This window comes from Macrosteles quadrilineatus, unplaced genomic scaffold (genome assembly GCF_028750875.1).
Source record: "Macrosteles quadrilineatus isolate MER2022 unplaced genomic scaffold, UCM_ALF_1.0 Scaffold_1__1_contigs__length_201487025, whole genome shotgun sequence".
Lineage (NCBI taxonomy): Eukaryota > Metazoa > Arthropoda > Insecta > Hemiptera > Cicadellidae > Macrosteles > Macrosteles quadrilineatus.
Window position 1 is genome coordinate 110725267 of NW_026542594.1, and position 25891 is coordinate 110751157.

General features: G+C 37.7%; 1 protein-coding gene across 2 annotated transcripts in view; it reads left to right on the plus strand.

The window, feature by feature from the left end:
- LOC128983245 (E3 ubiquitin-protein ligase RNF38) overlaps nucleotides 1-25891 on the plus strand; it is a 186972-nt gene that overhangs the window by 29398 nt on the left and 131683 nt on the right. For both annotated transcript variants that reach the window (XM_054402489.1, XM_054402482.1), the window contains one exon: nucleotides 6088-6190. In XM_054402489.1, coding sequence (XP_054258464.1) covers nucleotides 6088-6190 — 103 coding nt within the window. The remainder of the gene's footprint in view (nucleotides 1-6087; nucleotides 6191-25891) is intronic.

Genomic DNA, 25891 nt, shown 5'->3' on the forward strand with positions numbered 1-25891 from the left:
CTGACGTTCAGCTGCCACAATTACATTTCCTCTTTGGTTTTGGACGACAGCTTTCTCCTTTTCAAAAATCATTTTAAATCCTTTGTCTGTTATTTTACTGACAGTCATTAGATTTGTTGCCAAGTCTGGTACAAACAGAGTGTTATTCAAATGTATGATTTCAGAATTTTTTAATTCCAGTGAAACCGTTCCTGTTCCAGAAACGTCAGATGTCTTTCCTTTAGAAGCAAGTTTCAAAATTCCGTTTGAATTTTTGATATCTCTGAACTGTGATTTTTCTTTCTCTCCACACATGTGCGATGTACATCCACTAACACCAATCAGATGAAGTAGAACCTAAAATGTTCAAATTTGAAGAGAAACATTCAGCCTCTGCTTAAAAACTATTTCCCATTTGTTTGGATCTACAGTTGTTGGCTTTGTGTCCGATTTTTCCACATCTAAAACATTTAACTTTGAAACCTACTTTTGTAGTGTTGTTCTCATCTGGTTTCTTATGACTATAAGTGTTGTGAATACCTTTCTTGGAGTTGAACTGCTTTGTTTTGCAATACAATGTATCTTCATTATTCGTACAAGTGTCTTTTGACCTAGCTTCACTCTCCTCAATTACTTTTATTTTTAAATCATTAGAAGAAGGTAAAGTGTCTCTAGACTCAATTGCTACACGGAAATTTTCAAATGATGATGATAAGCTGTAAAGTAGCATAATGCTAAGTAAGTCTGAATTGATAATGATGTCCATTTCTTGAAGTTTGTCAACAATCTCCATAAATTTGTTGACATGATCCCTAGCATCTTCTCCATCTTTCATTTTATGAACTATTAACTGCTTTAATAATGTGGCTTTCCTTGCAGGACCAGAACTTTGGTAATTGTTCTGCAGGCAATCCAATACTTCTTTGGAAGTTTTGCAGTTTTTTACTAATTTCAATTCACTAGGTGAAATTATCAATATTAGTTCTGATTTAGCTTTAAGATCTTTAACTATCCAGGCATTCTTACCAACTTCATCCTCAGGACATTTGTTCTCCCCAGATACATATTCCATTAGGTTTTGTTGGATTAATATAGCTTCAGCTTGAATTTTCCAAGTGTCATAATTATTTCGTTTCAAAGGTTCAATTCTATAGCCAAAACTCATTTTACTTATTTTTAAGCACAGAATACTGTCAAATGATTATTTTAATATTCCAAATGGCCCATAATCTTTGTTGGTGAAATTAAAGTTAATGAAAGATTAAAATTGTTGTAAACTCTTTTTATTGTCTTACAAACACAACACAGAATTATATTTAGTAAACAACTTCATATGTACAATGTAAAAACATATGATGGTCCATCACTAATCCAGACTAGGTGAGTTGGGTTGCAATATTCAACACATCTGAACATTCATACTGGCTTTTTCATGGAAATACTTCTTGAATCTACTTTAGATGCCTCCAGAGCTACGGATTTTTTTACCATTTGACTGAAATTCAGTTTCGGGCACATTAAAAGTTGTTCTCGTAGGCTATGTAGTTTTCTTTGATTCCTCAAATGAACTGTGATGCAAGAAATATTTCTTCTGTCGACTCGTTACATGAACATGTAAACGCACATGACATTGCAACCTTTCGAAGTTCAGTAATGTATTCTGACAAGCTCTGGAATTCTTTTTGGAAACAGCCAAGAAATGTATGACGTTCCACCATGACATTGGTGAAAGAAGAAGTAAAGGCTAGCAGTGAGGAGTGTGGGGAATGTTTGTGGCAATTAGATCAACGTATCTAAAAACTAAAATGCTATGGAGAGTGATGAAAACAGGTCCAGGATGTAGGAAGTGGCTTAGGAAGTAGTAAAGTATGAGCATAGTGTGAGAACCATCTGTGGCTGTTGGATTATTGTATCTTCAATCCTAAAATGCTATGAGAAGGGGAGGAAACAGGCCCCACGACGTAGGAAGTGGTGAAGGAAGTAGTAAAGGCTGGCAGTGCAGAGTGGGGGAACCGTTTGTGCAGTTAGATAAATGTATCTAATACTTAAATGCTATGAGAAGGGAAGGAAACAGGTCTATAATGTAGGAAATGGTGAAGGAAGTAGTGAGGCTTGCAGTGCAGAGTGTGGGAACTGTCTTTGGTAATTACATTAATGTATCTGCAATCCTAAAATGCTATGGAAAAAGAGGGAAACAGGTCCGTGACGTAGGAAGTGGTGAAGGAAGTAGTAAAGGCGAGTTGTTCGGATTGTGGGATCTGTTTATGACCAATAAATTAAAATATTTGCAATCCAACAATGCTAAGCGAAGGGAGGGAAACAGGTCCGTGATGTAGGAAGGGGTGAAGGAAGTAGTAAATGCGATCAGTCCGGAGTGTGGGAACTGTTTATGACAATTAGATTAAGGTATCTGCAATCCTAAAATGCTATGGAAAGGGAGAGAAACAGGTCTGTGACGTAGGAAGTGGTGAAGGAAGTAGTAAAGGCAAGCTGTCCGGAGTGTGGGTACTGTTTATGACGAGTATATTAAGGTATCTGCAATCCTAAAATGCTATGGAAAGGGAGGGAAACAGGTCCGTGACGTAGGAAGTGAGTGGTGAAGGAAGTAGTAAAGGCGGGCTGTCCGGAGTGTGGGAACTGTTTATGACGATCAGATTAAGGTATTTGAATCCTAAAATGCTATGGAAAGGGGGGGAAACAGGTCCGTGACGTAGGAAGTGGTGAAGGAAGTAGTAAAGGCGAGTTGTTCGGTGTGTGGGATCTGTTTGTGACCAATAGATTAAGGTATTTGCAATCCAATAATGCTAAGGGAAGGCAGGGAATCAGGTCGGAGCCGTAGGAAGTGGTGAAAGAAGTAGTCAAGGCGAGCTGTCCGGAGTGTGGGAACTGTTTATGACGATTCGATTAAGGTATCTACAATCTTAAAATTGTATGGGAAGAGAGGGAAAGAGGTCCGTGACAAAAATAAGGTAAGCAGTGTGGAGTGTGGGAACTGGAAACCGTTTGTAGCAGTTAGATTAATGTATCCGCAAAGCTGAAATGCTATGAGAAGGGATGGTAGCATTCCCACTACATAGAAAATGGTGAAAGAAGTAGTAAAGGCTAGCAGTGCGGAGTGTGGGGAATGTTTGTGGCAATTAGATCAACGTATCTCAAATACTAAAATGCTATGGAGAGTGATGAAAACAGGTCCACGATGTAGGTAGTGGCTTAGGAAGTAGTAAAGTATGAGCATAATGTGAGAACCGTCTGTGGCTGTTAGATTATTGTATCTTCAATCCTAAAATGCTATGAGAAGGGGAGGAAACAGGATCCACGATATAGGAAGTGGTGAAGGAAGTAGTAAAGGCTGGCAGTGCAGAGGGGGGGGGGAACCATTTGGGCAGTTAGATAAACGTATCTAATACTTAAATGCCATGAGAAGGGAAGGAAACAGGTCTATAACGTAGGAAATGGTGAAGGAAGTAGTAAGGCTTGCGGTGCAGAATGTGGGAACTGTCTTTGGCAATTACATTAATGTATCTGCAATCCTTAAATGCTATGGGAAGAGAGGGAAACAGGTCCACGATGTAGGGGGTGGTGAAGGAAGTAGTAAAGGTGTTGAGTGTGGGAATGGATTAATGTATCTGCAATGCTAAAATGCTATGGGAAGAGACTGTAGACTGTAGGTTAAAATGATTACGAAGCACAAATCGATACATATTTCGATACATGCAATCCTTTACAATAGAAATTACAACTGAGTTGACAACAGCTGATTTTTACTCCAAGAGGCTAAAAACAATTTTCACTCCCTAAAGAGTAAAAATGCTACTTTATACCCGCAACCACAGAAAACGTACTACTATAACCCAGAATGCCAACCGCATGGTAAAAAGCATTAAGCGGTTTGAGAGAGCTTTGCCTGTCAATCCGTAGGCAGCGCCACCAGCGTTGCTATGCTATTGCATGGCAACGCTGGTGGCGCTGCCTACGGATTGACAGGCAAAGCTCTCTCAAACCGCTTAATGCTTTTTACCATGCGGTTGGCATTCTGGGTATAGTAGTACGTTTTCTGTGCCGCAACGCATGCATTTAAAGCGACTGTTTTTTTTTCTCATTATGACAAAAACAATATAATATGAACCCTTGATGACTCCGCTCAATTTCGTGGATGCCTCTGCGAACGCCACCTAGTAATGTAAAGGTGAATTTTAACACTGAAAAGTTCAATTTATTATTCTGAAAGTTGTGAAATTATAATGATATACATTCAGAGACGCCAAACTGTTTACTCCATGAATGAAAGAGCTTAGAGTAAAATTTGTTCTCTCTATCTTAAGTAGACAACAAAATTGTTGGTTGCAAAACATAAACAAATAAAAAGAAGAAGAAGGTAGGTTCTAATGTTATTCTTATGGGACAAATTAAAAAATGTATTTTTAGGGTTTTATAATTACTACTGAGCGGAATTGTCCAGAACTTTAATGGTGTCTTCCTACTGGTGTCATAATTATTTGTGCAAAATTTGAACACTATAAGTGCAACGGTTCTTGAGTTTTTGATGCGAACACACGCACACACAAGTGGACAACTTTTCTTGGACTCCGCTATACACGATACATAGCGGTGTTCACTTCGTTCACTCATCTATTAAAATCCTTTTGTTGCAGAAAGACACATAATTTCATTGAACTTTTTAATGGAATATTTTTTTGCATTTAATACCAATAAATTCAATTATAAATTATACCTTTGTATTTTATGGCCTTAAAATGAACCTAAACATAGTCCATAAAACGACAGTATTTTGGTCTAAGACTCATTTTGTTAACAACACCAGCTGATATGGTCCGTGTGTTTGGCTATGATACTCAGCGGATAAGGAACCTTCTCGGAACTCGACTCACCCTCAGACCCGCTCGCCAGGCTGGCCATTGATAAAAAGTTTACCTACCTACGGTCACAGTCCTACAGATATGTAACTTTTTTTATTTTAAGTTAAAATAAATTGTTCTTTGTATATTTGAGTTCTTCATGAAATTCCAAAAGTAATGAGTCCAGAAACGATATGGATACTTAATATCTACGAGCTGAAAGCAATACAATTACTCTGTATTGTCAACAGCTTTGTAAAACTTTCAGATCTTTATTTTAACTTAAAACAAAAAAAAATTACAGAATTGTGGGACTGTGACAGTGGGTGATTAACTGTTTGTCTCCAGCCAGCACGACGAACGGGTCGAGAGGGTGAGTTGAGTTCCGAGAAGGCCCTAACCCGCTGGGTATCATAGCCAAACGGACAGACTATAGTTGTGATGCATGAATGGTCAATGGCCTGTGGCAAAGGTCAGTTGATGGCTAGAGGGAGTGGGGAAACTTCAAACAGGAAAAGACTGCTCAGGTCAAAGCCTTACTTTTCTAGTTTAACCATTAATCACTTTGTGTACTTATCTTTTAATGACAGTTAAATGAGTCTAAAATGTGCACAGGTTGTGAGTTATAAATCAAACTTAAATATTCTATGATTTGCAGTTCACAAGTTGTCTTAAGAATTGCTTAGAAGTGAAATGTAGACCTTGGAGCCTAGACGTTCTAACTCGTAAAACAATAAAAAAACTACAAAGAATATTTTTAATCTCACAGTTTACTAGACATTTAAATTACAATCATTCTGGTGTTTGAAAAAGTATTTTGAGATGGTTAATAACTCTTCAGCAGCTGTTCAAAATTATCCAAGATGGCTGCTAGCCTCCAAGGACTCTTAAAACATGTGGTTTTTAAACATATAAACATTCTACGCTTGTTTTTTGACAAACTCAACAGTGTTTCATACCTATCATAACTATTTAACTTATAACTAAGGTTAACTTTCCAACCTATAACCTTAGTTAGGGCTTGTAGGCTATGCCTAGGGTTAGGATAGCTACAACTAATAGGCTAGTTTTACCCCCCCTCAAAATCTGCACGTTATACAACTCATTATTATGTGTAACGTTTGAAAATTGTATAAATGACCAATAATGGTAATGATTCTCACTTTTAAATAATATAATAGTGTTCTGATGTTAACATTTTATTGTTATATACCTGAGAATGTGATTAGTATAGCATAACATTGATTGACAGGAGAATGGAATAGCAGTGCGAGGAGGTCCCCTTTTAAACATCAGTTCTGGGCTGCTAGGCTCTAGCCATCTGGACGTCACACCACGCCGAACACCTCATCCAGGTACATGGCTCATGCTAATGTTATTGTAGGCTACTGCCATCATCTTTATTTCACAATTCTGAATCAACCACTTTACAGATTTTCTTAATTTTTGTGCTGTAAGAAAGATAATTTTGAGATATAGGGAATGTCGAAGCCATAAAATTTTAGTTTAGGGTTTCAGTTTTTTAGAAATGAAGTTTTAATTTTTAAAAAGTCCAGCAGCCGATGCTAACATTCTAAACTAGCTTTTGGTATAATACCATTTGCTTAACGTAACAGCTGTAAACATTCAGCGTTTGTGACATAAATTCGGCATTTGGATAAAAATGAAATAACATACGTAGGGTTGACTTATTTATACTATGTGTAATGCTATAATCATTGACACTTTCATATAATTGGTAAGAGGATGAAAGATTATTTAAATATACATATAGTCCAGTCAATGAATGACCCAAAAGTGGGTGTAGAGTGTGTGAGCAGGTAACTAAACGATTCCTTCAGAGACTTGTTCAGGGGGCTTAGGATGTTAAAATACCAAAAGTCCTTACTCCTAGGTGGTGAGCCAAGGTACATATTTTGGGTTCTTTGATTATATCTCGAAAACTATCAACCTTTTGTATACTACTATACTAAATTATAAAATTGAAGAAGATGAAATTTTCTACAAGAAAAGTATATAATGTGTTTATTTTGGTTAAACAGATTACACCTAGGAGTCAGGACTTTTGGTATGTTAACACCCTAAGCCCCCTGAACAAGTTTCTGAAGGAATCGCTTAGTTACCTGCTCACACACTCTACACCTCATTCCTTGACTGGACTAATAGTAAAATACTAGATGTTCTAATTTAATTTTTAGAGTAGTCTTGGGTTCGTTTTAGTGCAATATAATTTGTTTGAACTAACAGCTGGATGGATATAAAATTACTCTTTAGAACTATAATGAGGTTATTTTTTTAGTCTATGATTTTGGCATTGATTATAGGAAATAAGTAAGATTAGTAGAAAGAGTATACCACAGAGATAAGTGTAAAACCATTGCTGTATACAAATCAAAGCTCTGCCCACGAGTCCCCAAAGATAAGCCTATGCAAATTATTTTACTGCTCGACTTTTTGAGGAATAGGCCAGTCAAAATTGGTTTTTGCCCGGAAATAATTCACAGAAAGCTAGAAACTGTTTTAATCCTTTTGTTTTATATAGAAGTAAAAGGATTTGAAGTTTGTCCCATTTTACCAGGTGAGTTTCTGACCTGGGACCACAAAAATTTTGAAATTTAGGGTTATTTTTTAGTTTTTGCTAAAACGTAAAACAACCAGCCAACAGAAAACACATCAAAAAGGAAATAGAGCATAAAATTCTGCATCCATTGAGTATCTGGTGATGAAAATCGATCCAATAATAAGTGATTTATAGTAATTTAAATAAAGTTATTTTATTAAGAAATTATTGAACATTGCATATTTAACATTTATATTAATTCTAGAAAATGGATTCCAACTACATTATAATTTACAAAGTAATTAATACCAATTACAAAAAACTGATCAGATTTTTTGTATCTTTTGAGGTGAGTCCAGAATTTTAGGTCTAACTTCCTCCTCATCTGTACGCACGTTGTAGCTTATATAAGGTTTGTATTTCTCTGGTGGATTGTCAAGAAACACCTTTACGGTGTTGTACATTTGACTCCGTTCTTCCTAAAAATGCAACCACTTTTACAACCGTTTGCACACTAAGGCCTGCCATACACGTTCCGTCCCGAGACCTCCCTACACACGCTCAGTCCGGAACTAAGCATAAATTAGAATATTATACAAAGAAAACCACTTATGCAGGATTAAAATTGTTACAATATTTACCAATAAGCATCCGGTAGGAGGCAAATTTCAAATAATTCAAAAACTTTCTTATTCATTACAAGAATTTGTTGATAAAAAAAATATTTCATTTGAATTTCCATTTACTTTTTGTAATGGATATTTGCGTAGATTTATGTTTTAATGTATATGATTTATATCTAGATTTTGACTCTATTCAGATAGATGTCTGTTTTATATATGTTATAACATTGAATAAAGTCTATTTGAATCTTGAATCTAGTCCCGGCTTTCGATCATTAGTCCCGGTGGGTTCACAAGTCAAGTCCGAGCCCAAAGAATGGTGTTTGGTCTCCAACTCAGACCTGTTAGGAGGCAGGTTTAAGGCCGGGCGCGCACTATCCCGACCACGACCACGACCACGACCAAACGCCCGACCAGTGGTTGTCATTCACCATGCGACCAGAGCACGACCCGACCACGACCCGACCAAGGCAACGAATGTTTTACAAACTTCATTGTCAAGATGATTGTTGAAGAAGTAGTTGTTATGGTGCATTTGTATTGTAAGTACGTTAAGCGGAAGAAGACACTATACTGGGTATATCCAATGTTAACTTTTAGGTCTGAAAGGGCATTTTGCAACATTTTATGAAGAGCTACGTCAATATGAAGACAGGTTTCAAAAGTGTCAAAATCCTGCGACATTTTTCCAAATGAGTCACTTCACAGACTGGCGCAAAAAACTAGTGCTCACCGTTTGATTAGTCTAGGAATACTGGGGGTTGAGTGGTGTACTGGTCGGGTCGGAGGCAAGTCGGGGGTAGTGCGCGTCGTCCCATTACATCGTGTGCTATTTTTGGCTGCAACGACCAGCGGGTCGGGCCCGACCAAACTGGATTTGGTCGTGCGACCAGGGTCCGACCAGTCGACCAGTGCGCGCTGTTCCATTTATTCCTATTATAAAACTGGTCGTATCCGACCAGTCGGAGTCGTGGTCGTGGTCGTGGTCGGGATAGTGCGCGCCGGCCCTAAGGTGACATCATGCCGGTTTTATCTGATTAGCTCCATTATTTTTATTATTTTTAAAAAACTAATATTTATATATGGTTTCTCATAAATTCCGAACAATTTCATTACCCACAACGCCATATTAAAAAAATATGTAAAAATGGTAAAAAGGCGCATAAAACATGAAAAAATCATCAAACAACTTAAAACAACAAATAAACTATGCACTTAACAAAGTAGTATCATAACAAAGATATGTTTACTGATAAACCCCATTTTATTACAGTTTTAATGATAAAATTATGCGTAAAATTAAACCACAGCTAAACCACCGTTATCTAACATAATTATCAGAAATAGTTTTAAGTGCCGTGGGAAACATCAAGCAAACCGAGTACGGTTCGCGGTGATATCACCGTCTTGTGTTGACTGTGTATATTGAATATGACAATGAAATCTCTTTATGTTGACTACTAATTGGTGGTACATAGACTACTATGTTGACTACTATGTAACACCACTCCACTACCTCGCATACGACCAGCTAGTTATCATGACTAAAACCCTTTTATGATTTGATGAATTGAAAGATAGATTTAGATGTCCCAAGGATGCCGTCAATGAGTCATTTGAGGCGTTCACTCCAAGGCACGGATTTCCCGAAAACAGAATCCATTACAGTATTCTAAATTGAAAAAAAATGTTAGTTGCACTAAGATTTTAGGCTGATGGCACTTTTCATAGAGAAACTGGTGATTTATTTGATGTTAGTTAAGCTTGGATGGTAGCTATGTGTTTGGTAATGAAAGCAGAATAAATCAAATTTTCAATTCGAAACTATGCCAAAAGAGTAAATAAACGGTATCAGCAATCTGACACATACTTTCTCCCATTAGCTTGTCAACAACCTTTATCATGGGTAAGGGATCAAGTAACTATGATATTATTTACAGTAGACTCCCTCTTATCCGGACACCTTTTAACCGGACTACACTCGGCGGAAACGACATCTCTTTAACCGGAAATTTTTGATCAGCACATCGGTTTAACCGGACTAGATCGGCAGGAAGTGGGCGGCACTGAAACAACTGTTCTCGTGGGATCGATATTAGACCAGCGATCACGTGTCTAAATACAATGCTCTCCTAAATTAAGTAAAATATTTGGGTTAGTGTTTGAGTGAATCCCGTGGTGTAAACATGTATCGCTAGTCGCGTTCATACCGTGTGTACAGTACCCTACACTAAATCATTGTGGTTGATGTGAATGTTTGTACCGATCGTTGAAGTACAATACAGTATATTACCGTGTACAGTATTGTCCAGTATACTGCTGCGTGCATTTTCTTTTTTGGACCTAGGCTAGTAGTTTTAACCCTAGAGCTGGCGATAGTGTAACGCTGAACTGGCATAGGGATATTATTGATTATGTAATATAATTTTTAAACCATTATAAAAATTAGAAATAGCAACATAACTATGGATTGTTATATATAATTTTGTTCAGAATAAGACAAAGAACAATAATATAGGTGGTTTACATGGTTAAAAAAAAAAAAAATTTTTAGTTTTTTTCAAATTGTAGGCATTATTAATTTTTTTATAAAATGTTTTTATATTCCGTCGTATAGCTAAGTAAATGTAAGACTTATCATCATAAGGTAAATTGTAAAGTTGGTGTAAATTTTGTGCTGATTCCAAAAACATATAGTTTATATAGCTTATTTTGTTTGATAGCCCTATTACTATGTCGATCGTATCCCCGCGCTAGTACCAAATAATCATCCAACCCAGGTCATGTACAAAACCGTACATCTTATATAATATATAATCCCAGGGTACTCTGGTTTGTATTATTTAACTTATTTATTACAACAGTAGCCCTAAATGTGAACAAACCTAAAAAAAAAAAAAAAAAAATATATTTAGGCCTACTGTTCACCTGCATTGGCGCCGTATATCAGGCGTTGCCATTTCGGCTGCGGCCGTTCGCGCCGTATATCCAGCGTTTGCCAGTGCTAGGGTTAATGTGATTACTGTATCCATATATTTAGTGCGTTTTCTTTAAGAGAATGAGTGACAAACGTAGGCGTAAAGTTGTGACAATTGAACAAAAGCTCAATGCAATTGAACGCCTAGATAAAGGAGAATCGGTAAAAATAATTTGCAATGAACTGAATGTAGGGAAGAGTACAGTTTACGTCTGGCAAAAAAACCAAAAATCGCTACAAGATTTTGTTACACAAGTGGAATCTAATAAAGCACTGACTTCACGATGCACACTGAGAAAACCAATTAACGAGGTCGTAGACGATGCATTGTGGTTGTGGTTTCAACAAGAACGTCGGAGGGGTACTCCACTTAGTGGACCTATTCTTAAGGAGAAAGCAAATTTACTTCATTCGAAAATTGAAAATGGGGGCCAATTTGTAGTGTAATGATGAGCAATAGTACCTTAATTATAATTGTATTTGAGTAACTTAATTATTATTTTTAATAATTCAAAATTGATTTTAATTTCAAAACTACCATAAGTATATTTGAGTTTTTCTTTGTTTTGACAAAATTATTAAAAGCCTAGATTCAGTTATCTCATGACACGCGCTAGTGCAGAGGAAGTCCAGTTTCCTGTGAGGCCTCCCCACTGTTTGGGAAAGCCATGACCAATCAGAGCAATCCTTTTCAAGGATTCTCCTTATAAGGCATATTTTATTAATAAAATAATTGTAGTGGGGGATCCCATCGACGGACTCTCCTAGATGAATCTTACATGTCATTCTCACATCAGACTTCGATCTAGTAAGTAGTTCTCTCTCCAAACTCTCCAATCATTCTCTCTCTTGTTTAATTTTGAGACTTGTAAAATTTCTATCCTTTTAGAGATGAATCCACTGGTATAAAATTAAATCTTAAGTTTTGGTAACTCAGTTTCTATTGCAATGTATTTGTCATATTTTATTTTGTGAACAATTAAAAGTATGTAAGAAAATTCTCGTTCTTTTCTATAAATCCTGATGTTCAGTTATCACACTATATATTCGGCCATGTCAGGCATAACAGTAGCTAGAGGAGGGTGGCTGACGAGGTGGAAGAAATGTCACGGAATCCATTTCATAGGCATATGTGGCAAAAAACTGTCAGCAGACACTATTGCATCAAGTGAATGTCCAATCAAATTTAAAGAATATCTAACCAAGGAAGGGTTACATCCTGAGAAGGTGTACAACATGGATGAACTTTAAAATGTTGCCACAAAGAACATTTGCGGGAAACCAAGAAAAGTCAGCTGCTGGCTTTAAAGTAAATAAAGAGAGACTGACTGGTGTTTGTGCTAATGCAATCGGAACACACAAACTTCCGCTTTTAGCGAATTTCCCATATAGGGAATAAGCTATTACCGTAGTACTCATGGTAAGACCTGGACCCGAGACAGATTTAATTTTTCATTTTGAGGTCCCTAGAGGCCAAAAACACCATCCGTTCAAATTCATATATATATATTTATATATATATTTATATATATATTTATATATATATTTATATATATATTTATATATATATTTATATATATATTTATATATATATTTATATATATATATATGTGTCCGTTAGCGCGATAACTCGAGCAAAAATGATCCGATTTTGATGAAATTTGGTACAAACGTGTAAACTTACGTTTATTCGAACGAGTTCGCGATCCAGCATAATCGGACCATGGGAACGGGGGATTATGGGGGGTTTTATGGGGTAAAAATGGGTTTTTCCCATTTTTGAACCTAAAAACAAAAAATTTTGCGATTTCTTTCTAAACCATTTTGTAGAGCTTAAAAAAAGAAATAATTTAGTATATTGAAGCGCTGTTGTATGCCTAACGGTCACGGAGAAAATTCAAAAATAGTGTAATTGAAAATTCCCATGTTATTCTTATGGAGAAAATGAAAATTGTTGTAGTTTACTTGTTTATGGGTATATATTGATAAAATTTGGCAAATTTATTTATTTCATCCTATACTATTGACGTATGGTCAAAAAACACTTTTTACCTTCCTCGTAGCAGCAAACCTAAGCTCTCGTTAAATCTAATGTTATTTAAATAGGGAATAATATGTCTTATTTATGGAAATATTTTAGTAAAAATGTAATCAGACGAGTTGAAATTCGCTTAGTCTGCAGGTTTGCTGCGGCGGGGGTATTTGTTATTGGAAAGGCCATGAAGCCACTTGCATTTAAAAATATAAACACGGCGTCTCTTCCTGTACACTATCGTGCGCAAAAGTCAGCATGGATGGATGCCTATTTATTCAAAGAGCGGTTTGTGTCTGAGTTCGTTCCTAGTGTTAAAAATCACCTCTTAAGTTTAAAAATGCCTATAAAGGCTGTTCTTGTACTTGACAACGCCCCTACACATCCAGAGGTAGAGCTACAGTGTGAGGGAGTAGAAGACATCAAGCTCTACTACTTACCTGCCCATACAACAAGTGTAATACAGCCAATGGACCAAGGAGTAATTGCAAGCCTTAAGCGGCGTTACAGACACAAACTTCTTTCCGAAATACTTTCAAAGTTGGATGAAAATGGAGACACTGGACTAATAACTGCTTTGAAGACCATAAATATCAAGGATGTGATTTACATGTTGGCTAAGGTCTACGAAGAAATGCCAAGCTTGACATTTACGAAGTCCTGGAGAAAACTCTTGCCAGACTCTGGATGCGATCGAGAACAATAAAGACAACAATCCTGCTGCCCCTGCCATCCAGACTGCAACAGAACCGAATGAACATGAACCCGACGATGACAACATGCTAAATGGTTTAAAAACCGTATCCCATTGCGATGCATTAACTTTTGAGGACTTAGAATGGATTACGGCCGATGACAAACTTGAAAATTAGTTTTTTACTGATGATGAAATAGTACAAGCGGTTGTTGCTGCAGAGGAAGATGTAAATGAAGAAGAAGAGGAAAATATTCAAGAGGAAAATGTTGAACGAGTTAATCACGCTGAAGCAAAAACAGCACTGGAACTAATCACATCTTACATTGAACAACAGGATGTATCTACTCTGGCAGATATAATGTTTATTGAGAAATGGCGTGATTACGCGTTCAAAGGAGCCGTGAACAGTGAAGAACACTAAGAAACAAAAGAAAATCGACGATTACTTCAAAAACTAAATCAAATCTCAAGTTAGCAAAACACGTACACCAGTATAAGACTATAGGTTGTTTTATAGCAAAATATGTGTTGTAATTACATAAAGCTGTGTGGTTTAATACAATAATAAATAAACAGTGAACAGTACAAAGGTTGAATTTTATTTACAGTACAGTACAGTATAATTTATGTAAAATAAATATACAGTACGGTACAGTATTGCATTAATATATCTACAGTATAGGAATTGGCTCAAATGTGTTTGTTTGTTTTCATGTTGTGTTAAATAAAACGTAAACAATATTTTCGTAAGGCAATGGGGTACAGTAGAATGGGCGAGACTGTAGTGGGAGAGGGTTCAATGACAGGGACACTGCTAGTCACGAGTGTTGGGGGAGAGGAAGCCAAAACAAACAATGGAAAGAGGGGGAGAGGGACAGATGTTGTTGACGACTTGGATTCTTGGAAGTCGGTCACTAGGAAATGCAATAAATAATACTACCATCTTGCACATATCATGAATTGTAATGGTTGTTTGTTTGTTAAATATTTAAAAGTTACCGCCTCAACATGTTTTCTAGAGTTTTTTTGTGTTTACAGTAGTTATCATTAAGTGTCTAGTTTTACTGTTCTTACGTAATAATCATTATTGGCTTATACGGTGTGCATTTAAACGGTCCGTTTTAACGAGTTTTTGGGGACGTCGGTTTAACCGGAAAAACCGTTATCCGGACTGGCCTCGGTCCCGAGGAGTCCGAATAAGAGGAAGTCTACTGTAATAGGTAAAATCACAAAAGTTTCATTAATTTTTGAACAGTAATTTTAACAGGAATGAAGGGATGCACTATTTTGTTTAGAGTTATAAGGACTATAATAAAAGAATTTAAATCAGAATCGGTTTTTTTTTCAAAAAATCAATTTTTCCATTTTTTAAATTGGTGTTTTACGGGAAAATAACATATGTTACAATAACATTTGAACCATAATTTTTACAGCAATGGGGGATTGCACTATGTTGTTTGGAATTATAAGGAATATCACATACGGTACTAATTTCAATCTAAGCTGGTTTTTTTTTTAAAAATACGATTTTCTTTTATTTTGTGGGGATTTTAATGGGAAAAACATAATTTACAATAACTTTTGAACCATATTTTTTTACAGAACTGGGAGTTTTACCATTTTGTTCAGAATTTAATGGGTTACAACATACTAAATTTTTATCAAAATCGTTCCGGCCGCTTTGGAGAAAACTCGATTTTTCCGTTATTTTATGGGTTTTTATAGAAAAATCCCCATTAAAAATCAAAATTTAAAAAAAATGAAATAAACGCCTGGAGATACCATGGAATAGTACCTACATATCAAATTTCACCAAAATAGGACTATAGGTGTGGTCTGTAGCTGTGTACACATCCACACACACACATATACAGAGTTTTACCGAATACTCGCAAACACCTAATTGTGGCATCTTTCAAACTGCGGCCACCAGTGGATGAAGGAAGGTGGTAGAACCATGTGTGCATCGATATTTTTAATGAACACTCCATTTTAACATCTAACATTCCAGTTTTTAATTGTGGCACCTTGCCACAAATCGGTATATATCAACAGTGTGTGGACAGGATGCCACTAATGCGTTGTAGCGCCTGAGCGGTGTGTTCACCCCCCCCCCCCCCCTACTTCTCGCGTGCGCTGTTGCCAGTTCTCCGTTCTAGTTCCTTCATTCCGTTCTGTATTCATGTGGCTATGCCCTAGCCGCTGTAGCTCATTGCCCGCGCTCATCACGTCGTCTTTTGTTAGTGTAACGATTTTTTTACACACAGTTTTTTCCAAGCTCCAATAATTTTGTCAATTATTGGATTTAAAGTCAATGGACCAAATAAAATGTCGTGAGGATTACGTAAAACTACATGTAATGTCGGTGATATTTTATCGTCACATTGTATGTATGGTTTACGAACTTAGATACTTGGATTAAAGGCCTTAATGTGCTGGGTAAATTATCAGTTTCATGGGAATATACAAGAAATTTACATTAAAAAAAATACACAATAAGTATGACTCCGTTTTTTCTGTATGCATATAATTAATTCATGGTAATGTAAAAGTATGCGTAACGAATTTTTCACCACACTATGATGTTTTTAGCTGTTTTACATATGTTAATTGGTGGCTGAAAGTTACGTTTTGCTGGCCATGCCAGCTGTCATCGTCATATGGGGACCGAGCAGGGGTTTACATCCATAGGGCCGCAAAATCACTTGTTTGCTTATTTACTTAAAACATTAATGTATATTAAATGCACAAGCTGTATCCATGGCATTGCAATAGACTTGTTTTTTTGTCACAGCTGCCTAGACAACTATTTATTATTATTTTTGATTTTGCTGATTCCTCAAAATATTTCACACAAATAAGAGGGACATTATATTGCATAACATACTTGGGTGAAAAATAGCGTTATACCACGAGCCAAAATGGGTTCTCGACTTCGTCTCGAACTTAAAACCCGATCTTGAGTCGGCAAAACCTCACTTTCGGCCCTAGGTACGAAATATACTATTCTTTTACGGTGGATTTAAAAAACCCAAAGATTCTCACCCCGTTGCGAAGCACGGGCAGAAACACTATACATGGTGTCTACTCTCCGGGAAATTCAGGAAAACTCCGGGAATTTTTTCTTACCTTGAAATGTCCTGGAAAACTCCAGGAATCCACCCAAACCTCCGGGAATCCAGAGCCCGGTCATCGGAATCGTTGGCAAACAGAAACACTACCGCTTGCTAACCCAATATAATATTGCAGTAAGGAGGGCCAAAAGGCTCTCCTGGAAACATTTCTGTAGCAAGCTAGAAAGTGTTAGAGATACATCTAGGATATACACTGTCCAAAGGACAACTCCTCCAAGCTAGGCCCCCTCAAGGAGCCTGGGGGAGATATGCTGTATGAACCTAAGGAAGTGCTAAAGCTCATGGCGGCCACCCACTTCCCTGATTGCATCATCCCAAGCGAGCCATTGGTGCCGGAGGATGAGGAACAAGCTGTCGCAAGGGCAAACAACACTCGGTGGAGGGTTGCGTGCCACATTGTGACACACAGTCGTGTGAGATGGGCCATAAGGTCACTCATCCTATACAAATCACCTGGACCTGTGAGGTAAGACCTGTCTGTCTCCAGCAAGGCATTGATATATTACTTCCGGCAATGAGCAAGTTGTTCAGGCCCCCGGCCTGGAGCATCTCAAGGGTGGTTTTCATCCCAAAACCTGGTAAGGCAAGTTACACGGATCCCAAGTCCTTCCGTCCCATCTCTCTGTCCTCATTCCTGTTGAAGACCCTAGAGAAACTGGTGCTGAGGTATGTGGGGGACACAGTCCTCAGAGTCAATCCCCTACATAGAAATCAGCACGCCTATACCCCAGGAAGAGCCTGTGACTCTGCCCTACATCACCTGGTAAGCAGAATCGACAAGGCGTTTGAGTTCAAGGAGATTGCCCTCGGGGCGTTCCTTGACATCCCTTTGACAACACTGAGACCCAGGCTGTCATCAATGCTGCCAGAGCTCATGGATTCCATGAAGTGGTGTGCAGGTGGGTAGAGTCTCTACTTAGGAGGAGGAAGGTAAGACTCTCTCTTCACAATGAGGTTCTGGAGGCCAGGACCACACGAGGGTGTCCACAGGGGGGTGTACTCTCTCCTCTTCTCTGGAACCTTGTTGTAGATTACTTAATTAGATCTCTCAGTGATGGTGGTGTATTCATTCAAGGATACGTGGACGACATTGTGATACTGGTTATGGGTAAATTCAACAACACAGTCTCCGACCTCATGAACACAGCCTTGAGGTCAGTTGGACAATGGTGCACAGAGGTAGGCCTTTCTATCAACCCCTCCAAAGTGGCGGTTATCCCCTTCACGAGGAGGCGCGATCTAAATGGCATAGGACCTCTGAGACTACAAGACACAGTGCTTGAAATGCAGAATCAGGTAAAGTACCTGGGGGTGGTATTGGACCGAAAGCTGCAATGGGGGCCACAACTCCAAAAGGTCATTGATCGAGTTAAGTGGTCACTCATGGCTTGCAGATGGATGGTGGGAGGATCCTGGGGGCTCAAGCCGGTGCTCATGCACTGGCTATTTGTCTCTGTGGTAAGGCCCGCCATGACATACGGCTCACTTGTGGGGTGGCCCAAGGTGGACTCAGTGTCGGCGGTGAGAGATCTGGCTGCCGTCCAAAGTAGAGGTGTGCGGATAGTGAAATTTCATTTCGGATCGGATTCAGATCGGATAGTTGAGGCTCGGTTCGGATCGGATCGGATATTGGGAGGTTCGGATTCGGATATTTTCGGATTCGGATAGTTCGGCGCGGTTAATAATAAGCTGCATATGTATTTTTAACCTTTAAAACAATGTAAAGCTGTGTAAATAAACTTAAATGATGATTTTGAATTATAGAATTTCAAATTAGCCAAGTCCACAGTTTTCTCTCTCTTGAAAATCACAATTCACAACATTTATTTTCAAAAGATGGTTGCTTGAATTAAGTACACTGGCAGCCGAAATCTTCACACAACACCTTAGCTCAGCAGGACTGATGTCAAACGTTTGGGCTTGTTTACTTGAGGTTATGTTTTATGTTGTTTCCTGGTTCTCACAAGACAAGGAGTTCGATCTCAAGTAAATTTTCACATTGTATTTCCTTACATTTTCAGAACGGATTATTGGCCTTAAGTGGCATTTTGCAGGTTTGCCAAGTTTAGAAAACATCACTAATGTCCTAAGCTGGGCTCTAGCTCACGATTTGATGTTGGGCAATTAGGCTTTATAACTCTGTAAAAGGTGTGTATCCCTGAATTTGTAAATTGCATTCTACACTTATTCACTGCCAAACATAATTCAGTAGAACCTTGATGAACCGAGAATTACACTAGCTTACATAACTTCATTACCCCAAGTAAAATACCAAGATAATTTTTATAATTGTATTTGAATCGTATAATCTTAGTTTGTTAAAAATGGATTGTATGTTCAACAATTAATTGCAGTCCATTATTGTTAAGCAGTATGGTCCCAAATTATTGTTTTTGATTTTGAAACATCACAGTTCATTTTACAAAATTATAGTTGAAGCAGCCCAATGTCAAGTCACGCTTGTGCAATAGTTTGTTTACAAGCTTTCTCCAGACCACTGGGGAGGGTCGGGTCTGATAAGCCGTTTATTGTTCACCCCCAAGAAGGTTCGACCCTCATTAGTGCCGCTCGGCTGCACTCAGTGGGGAACCCAATACCACAAATCAATCTTTTAAATGAATACAAATATTTGGTAATAATTGTTTTATTAATATTCACCTTGAAATTTCAATAAATTTGGTGTAAAATTTGACAAAAATTTGCCATTTTGACCGATTATTAATACAGTACCAAATACCAATAAAGTACATTCATTGGTAATTAAATAATAGGTAAAAATTTACCGATTTTTGTCAAGTTTTACCCCCTGCTGTGCGCTATGTCACAAAAGCTGATAACGACATGGGTGATTAGTAACCATGGCAACTTGTTGAATGCGTGATGAAGGGAAACCCAAGAAATAGAAGAACAAAGAGAAAGAATAATGGCGTTGTTATCTTTATACCCTTTTTACAATTTCTGTTATTGTTATCTTTATGTAAGATTTTATGATTTTGTTTTATGGGTTTATAAAATAATTCATTTTAACTACGGGAATATCAATTTATAATTTATCAACGTGCTTCTCTTCTGAAACAGCAATACCGGATGCATAATAAAGGTCAATGACCTAAAATATCACGATTGTGCAATATTGTATTTTGATGTTGAAATTAAAATCATGACAAAAGTTTGTATATATCCATGGTCCCTATCGTTTAATCATTTAATATGTACACAATCAATGCTAAATAATCGTGGTTAGTTCTAACTTTATTTTTTATTATTCAAAGTTTCTACACAGTAAGACAATCCAAAGTCAAACCGGGCAATGAATATCCAAAAAACAACGTATTTTGTCCTGTGATTGGAATACCACTCGCCGGGCAGTCCTAGGTTTAGGGAAGTAGTGCAAGTCTATATAGCTTCAAGGTCTTACCCACCCCTTCCCCCTCCAGTCCTACTTGACTCACTACCCGCGCTCCTTTCGAGGTCATTGCCCAACCCCTCCCACCCTCTATTGTGTTGCCTTTCTATTGATTCTATTCTGACTTTTTTTCGGGAAACATTAAATCTATTGTTTACGTAATATCACAGTAGTAGGCTAGATTTTTCTACTTTGAAACAGTACTATAAAAAAAAAACTATTACGCAGCGCCCCTAGTATCAGGAGCAAGACAAGCATGAGTTGACTTTCATTTGACCTTGGTAGTTCTTTTCTGCTTTATGTCTGTTCGTTCCAGATGAATCTAATCGTAAAGCAAAACAGCCGATAACGACTAAACTAGTTATCAGTATTGCATCATACGGCTTCTTTGTCGTTTGCTGTTAGGTCGTTGGAAACGTATTGCTGTAATTTTGTCCTGGGAAACTAATGATGGTTATGGAGATTTAGTTTTCTGTCCAAAACGTCAAAATATATTGTCTATCCGAAAAAGTTGGATATATAACGGATAGTGTCGGATATCGAATTTGGGCTCGGTTCGGATACAGATATCTGAACCGAACCGAATCCGACCCGATTTTTCGGATATCCGCACACCTCTAGTCCAAAGACTCGCCTGTCTCATCATCACGGACGCAATGAGCAGCTGTCTGGGAGCCTCACTGGACTGCCTTCTCAACCTCATTCCGATTGACCTGCATGTCAAGGTCACTGCGAGGAGGACTGCCTACAGACTTTAATGTGAAAACCTTTGGTTGGATGTTGGAGGATCCCGAGGTCACTCTCGGATCACTCAGCAGGTAAGAGGGGAGGTAATGGACATGCCCTCGGATCACATGCCGACTCGATTCTTCTTCGCCAGACCATTCACTGTCCTCCTTCCGTCCAGGGATGAGTGGATGTCCGGTGGGAATCCTCTTCCACAAGGCGACCTTGAATGGTATACTGATGGTTCAAAGGTAAGAAGTGGGACTGGGGCTGGAATTCATGGAGTGCAGAACGGGGTGGACATTTGTCTTCCTGTGGGCACTCACCCAACTGTGTTCCAGGCCGAAATGACTGTGATTATGTTATGTGCTAGGGAAAACCTGAGGCTAGGCTTCAGGGACATTTCCATTTTTACAGACAGCCAGGCTGCGCTCAAAGCGCTTGACTCCTATGAATTCAATTCTAAGGTGGTCTGGGACTGCCTTTCTGCGGTATGTGACCTGGGCAGGCGCAATAAGGTAACACTCTGTTGGTTTCCTGGGCACTCAGGGATAGAAGGGAATGAGGTGGCTGACAGGCTAGCAAATGTCGCGTCAGCCTCAGACTTCGTGGGACCACAGCCTTTCTGTGGCATGCATGTTACTCAGTCATGGCATGGGCTCAGGATGAACACAGGAAAAGATGGGTTAGGCTTCAGCACCACAGGGTAAGTAAGCTCATCCTCTTCTCCCCTTCCCAGACGGTCGCCTCCAATGCTCTACGTTTAGACAGGAGGCGACTCAGACAGATCACAGGAATGGTCACTGGACATGGCTTCCTGAAATTACACCTGCATCGCTTGAGGATCCACAATGGTGACACTGCGTGTAGGAAATGTGGGCAATCAGAGGAGACTGCTGATCACCTAATCTACGACTGCACAGCTCTGAATGAGGTAAGGGACAGTACTCTTGGTGCAATGACAAGGGGCAGACACCTTCCTCAGGAGGAGCTCATTGACAGGATGCTGGAGTTCATTAAGCAACTCAGGTTTGACGGACTCTGAAGTACCATGTGGGGAGCGCAAAAAGCCCATCAGTGGCTGACATGCAACAGGACAAGGTCCGCCCCTACAGAATCAATCAATCAATCACACTACCGCTTTTGTTGCCGAAATTGAAACGAGCATTGGAAGCATCGGAAACGATTATCGGTGTCGCCGAAACCGCAGGATATGCTCACGGGTATTGCCGCGATTGCGGTAGACGATTATCGGTGTCGCCCAAACCGCAAAATATGCACACGGGTGTTGCCGCTATCGTGGGAAACGATTCTTGGTGTCGCTGAAATAATAAAATATGCGAACCTGTTTTGCCGCGATCGGTTGCAGGTTTTGACGAGACTGTAAGATATGCTCACTGGTATTCCCACAATCTTGGGAGATGATAACTGGTGTCGCCTTACCTACCAGTTATACTGTTTTATAATGTTGTATAAAATATCATTCTTTGGAAAAGTTTAGTTTCAAATAAAAATAATTAATAATTATTAGCGGGTTGCGATTAGTTGAGCAGGTTCCGATAATAGCTCTTAAAATTCAGGAATTTGTCTTGAATTCTCCAGGAAAACTCCTTGAATTTTTCAAACCAGGTTTAGTAGACACCGTGCTATAGTTAATTATAAGATTATAAAGTCTTTACTATTTGCCATTGAAAAGTATGAGGGTGTCATCTACATATCTGCTATAGTGGATTATTTTATTGAGGTGTCGGTTGGAATCAGACCAAAGGTGTTCATTTTCTACATGGTTCAGGAAGTATGGTTCAAGTATTCTCGCAGAGTTATTCCTGAACCATGTAGAAAATGAACACCTTTGGTCTGATTCCATCCGACACCTCAATAAAATAATCCATTATAGCAGATATGTAGACGACACCCTCATACTTTTCAATGGCAACGAGAGACAAATCAGCTTACTCCAGGCATACTTGAATAGATTCCACAAAAACCTACAGTTTACCCTTGAAATTGAAGAAAATAAATCCATTAATTTCCTAGACGTCACCATTACCAGATACAACAGCCAATTGCAATTTAAAATCTACATAAAACCAACCACCACAGATCAGACGATTCATTCATTATCACATCATCCACATAACCATAAAACAGCTGCATACAATAGTTTTGTCCACCGCTTACTCTCCATCCCAATGAGTGCAACAGATTACAACCACGAAGTAAATACGTTAAAACATATAGCAGTCACCAATGGCTATAACAGTTCCCTGATCGACAAACTGATAAAAAAATGCAATAGAAATGATAATAAGCCACAAGATAAGAGTAAAATATACGTAAGTGCGAACTACGGTGTCGTACTGAACCACACCTTGACTAAAGAATTGGCTAAGAATGATGTGGTCGTATCTTTCAAAACTAACAATAAACTGTCTACCATCGTCAAAGAACGACAACAGTCTAGAACTAATACAATGGACAAAACAGGAATTTACAAACTAAAATGTGACGATTGTCCCAATTTTTACATAGGCCAAACATCAAGATCTTTTTCCATCAGGTTTAAGGAACATATGCCAAAGAAAAATTCCAAATCAGCGTATGCAAACCACTTAATTTTGTCCAACCATAATTACACAAATATTGACAATAATTTAGAAATAGTACAACTCTGCAATAAAGGACATGGATACAGTTGAGGAGTTTGAAATCTACAAGGCGTCAAAAGAACAACCACAGAATATATTAAATGAACAATTATCATTCAAATCAAACATCATCTACAACACCGCTATTCATATACACAATAAACAGAAAACAAAAGAACGAGATAAGGATAACATTGGAGTAGGGGTAGGGGTCAACGCCGATGGCACGTGATAGTCACGACTCACCCTCAACCGGCGCCGTATCACGTGTGTTCAGTGGCGTTGCTTGGTTAAATTCCAGGGGGGGGAGAAGCCTCAAATTTCCCAACTGCTTAACATAGATTTCCCAACTATTTTTTTTTAGAAATCAATTTCTGTACTATTTTTAAAAATCTACAAATTATTATACTACACTGCATTAACATTCAATTCAGTATTTATAAACTTGCATTAACAAAACATAGCTAGTTTTACATATATACAAAATTTCTAAAACTTCTACCAATTCATAATGAAATGTTATGACTTCAAAAAACTTGAACAAGTAATGTTTCAAAAAACTTTACAAACCATTGTGGTAGCAGACGTAGCAGTGTAAAATTTTAGGGATATAAAATGAGCCTCAGAGTACAAAGTAGTATAGAAAAAATATTTTATTACAAAATAATTAAACTAAAATACTTTTAGAAGTTAAAATCAACATTTTAACATTCATAAAACTTACAACTAGGGTAGGCCTAAACAAGTTTGTAATGATGAAATATTAATATCAGTGTTGTAAATAATATTATTCTAGTCTAGAAAAGAATAAACCTAAAATAAGACTCGACTCGTATAAAATAAAAACATTCAACTTGGTTGATAATAAACTTATACATACAATAAAAATGTTAACCTTCATCTTCATCAAACTAGAACTTAAACAAAAATCTAACTTAGAGTGAAAGTCAAACATCAAATTTTAGGCTATTTTTTGTCCACGTAGATCTGTTTCAGAGTAATTAGTTGATTCATTTTTGTAAATCCTTAATTAGGAATGATACATAACTTGTGTAGATTTTTTAAATATATTCAGATAATAAATATTGCATTTAGGTTATTAAAAAATAAGAGTTTTAAAGGTAATACAGATTCACAAAACCTATCTTTAATGTTATTTTAATCTGCTTATTAGCAAGTACTCCGGTCAGTTAGCCTGCTCCAAATACCACAAAAAGGGTATAAAATATATTTCATGTGACTGACGTGAAAAATATTTTTGAATTTCTTGTAAACACTAACAAACAACATAATTAAACAGAAGGGCTACATTGATTGCACTTTCAAAATTCAAACTCGCAGACGAATCATTCAGAATCATCAACACAGGACAGGATCAAGGTAGCCAACATAGTCCAATAAGGAACAAAAATTCTCGTATACGAAATTCCAACAAGCTATACCGCTATTTGATTATTGATTTCTTAAAATAAGGCGTGTTTAGCCATGGTTTAGCCTTGTTTAATCAAAGTTAAATTAAATCTAAGAAATGTCAAGTTTATTTGTCCAAGTATTTTGTCCAAGTCAAAAAATTTTTATCTTTGATGGATTTTTGCAAATATTTAATTTGTTTTTTCAGTTTAAAAATATATTTTTCTTGTATCTGACTTCCCAACTGTCCCAACTCGTGGCAAGGAAATTCCCAACTTTTCTCTTTCCCAGATTCTAGGGGGGGGAGGCTCCCCCCCCTACCCCCCCCAAGGCGACGCCCCTGCGTGTGTTGTTACCGTCGTCTGGTCGACCAATATTAAATGTTTCGTGTTTCCGTGTGTTATGTGTTTTGTTCTCTATTTATTATTAAACTTTTGACAAACTCCAATGCGAGGAATATGAAGACTACTTGACATTCTTCTGACCTGATGATGTGCTCCATTCGAAGCATGAAACAGCTATAGTCTTACTAACTGCAATGGAACGTTTTGACAGTAACAAGGTAATTTAAACCACTATATTGCCAAGTTTGATCAAAATATATCCATAAACAAGCAAACTACATCATTTTACAATATTCTCCATAAGAATAACATGGGAATTTTAAATTTACAATTTTTGAATTTGTCCTGTTACCAATAACCGTACAAAAACACTTTGATATACTAAATTATTTGGTTTTTTTTAAGCTATTTTAAAAGGTCTGGATATAAATTGGGAAATTTTGTATTTTGAGGGTAACGTTTTCTCCATTTCATATATCAGTAACAATATGTATAGTAT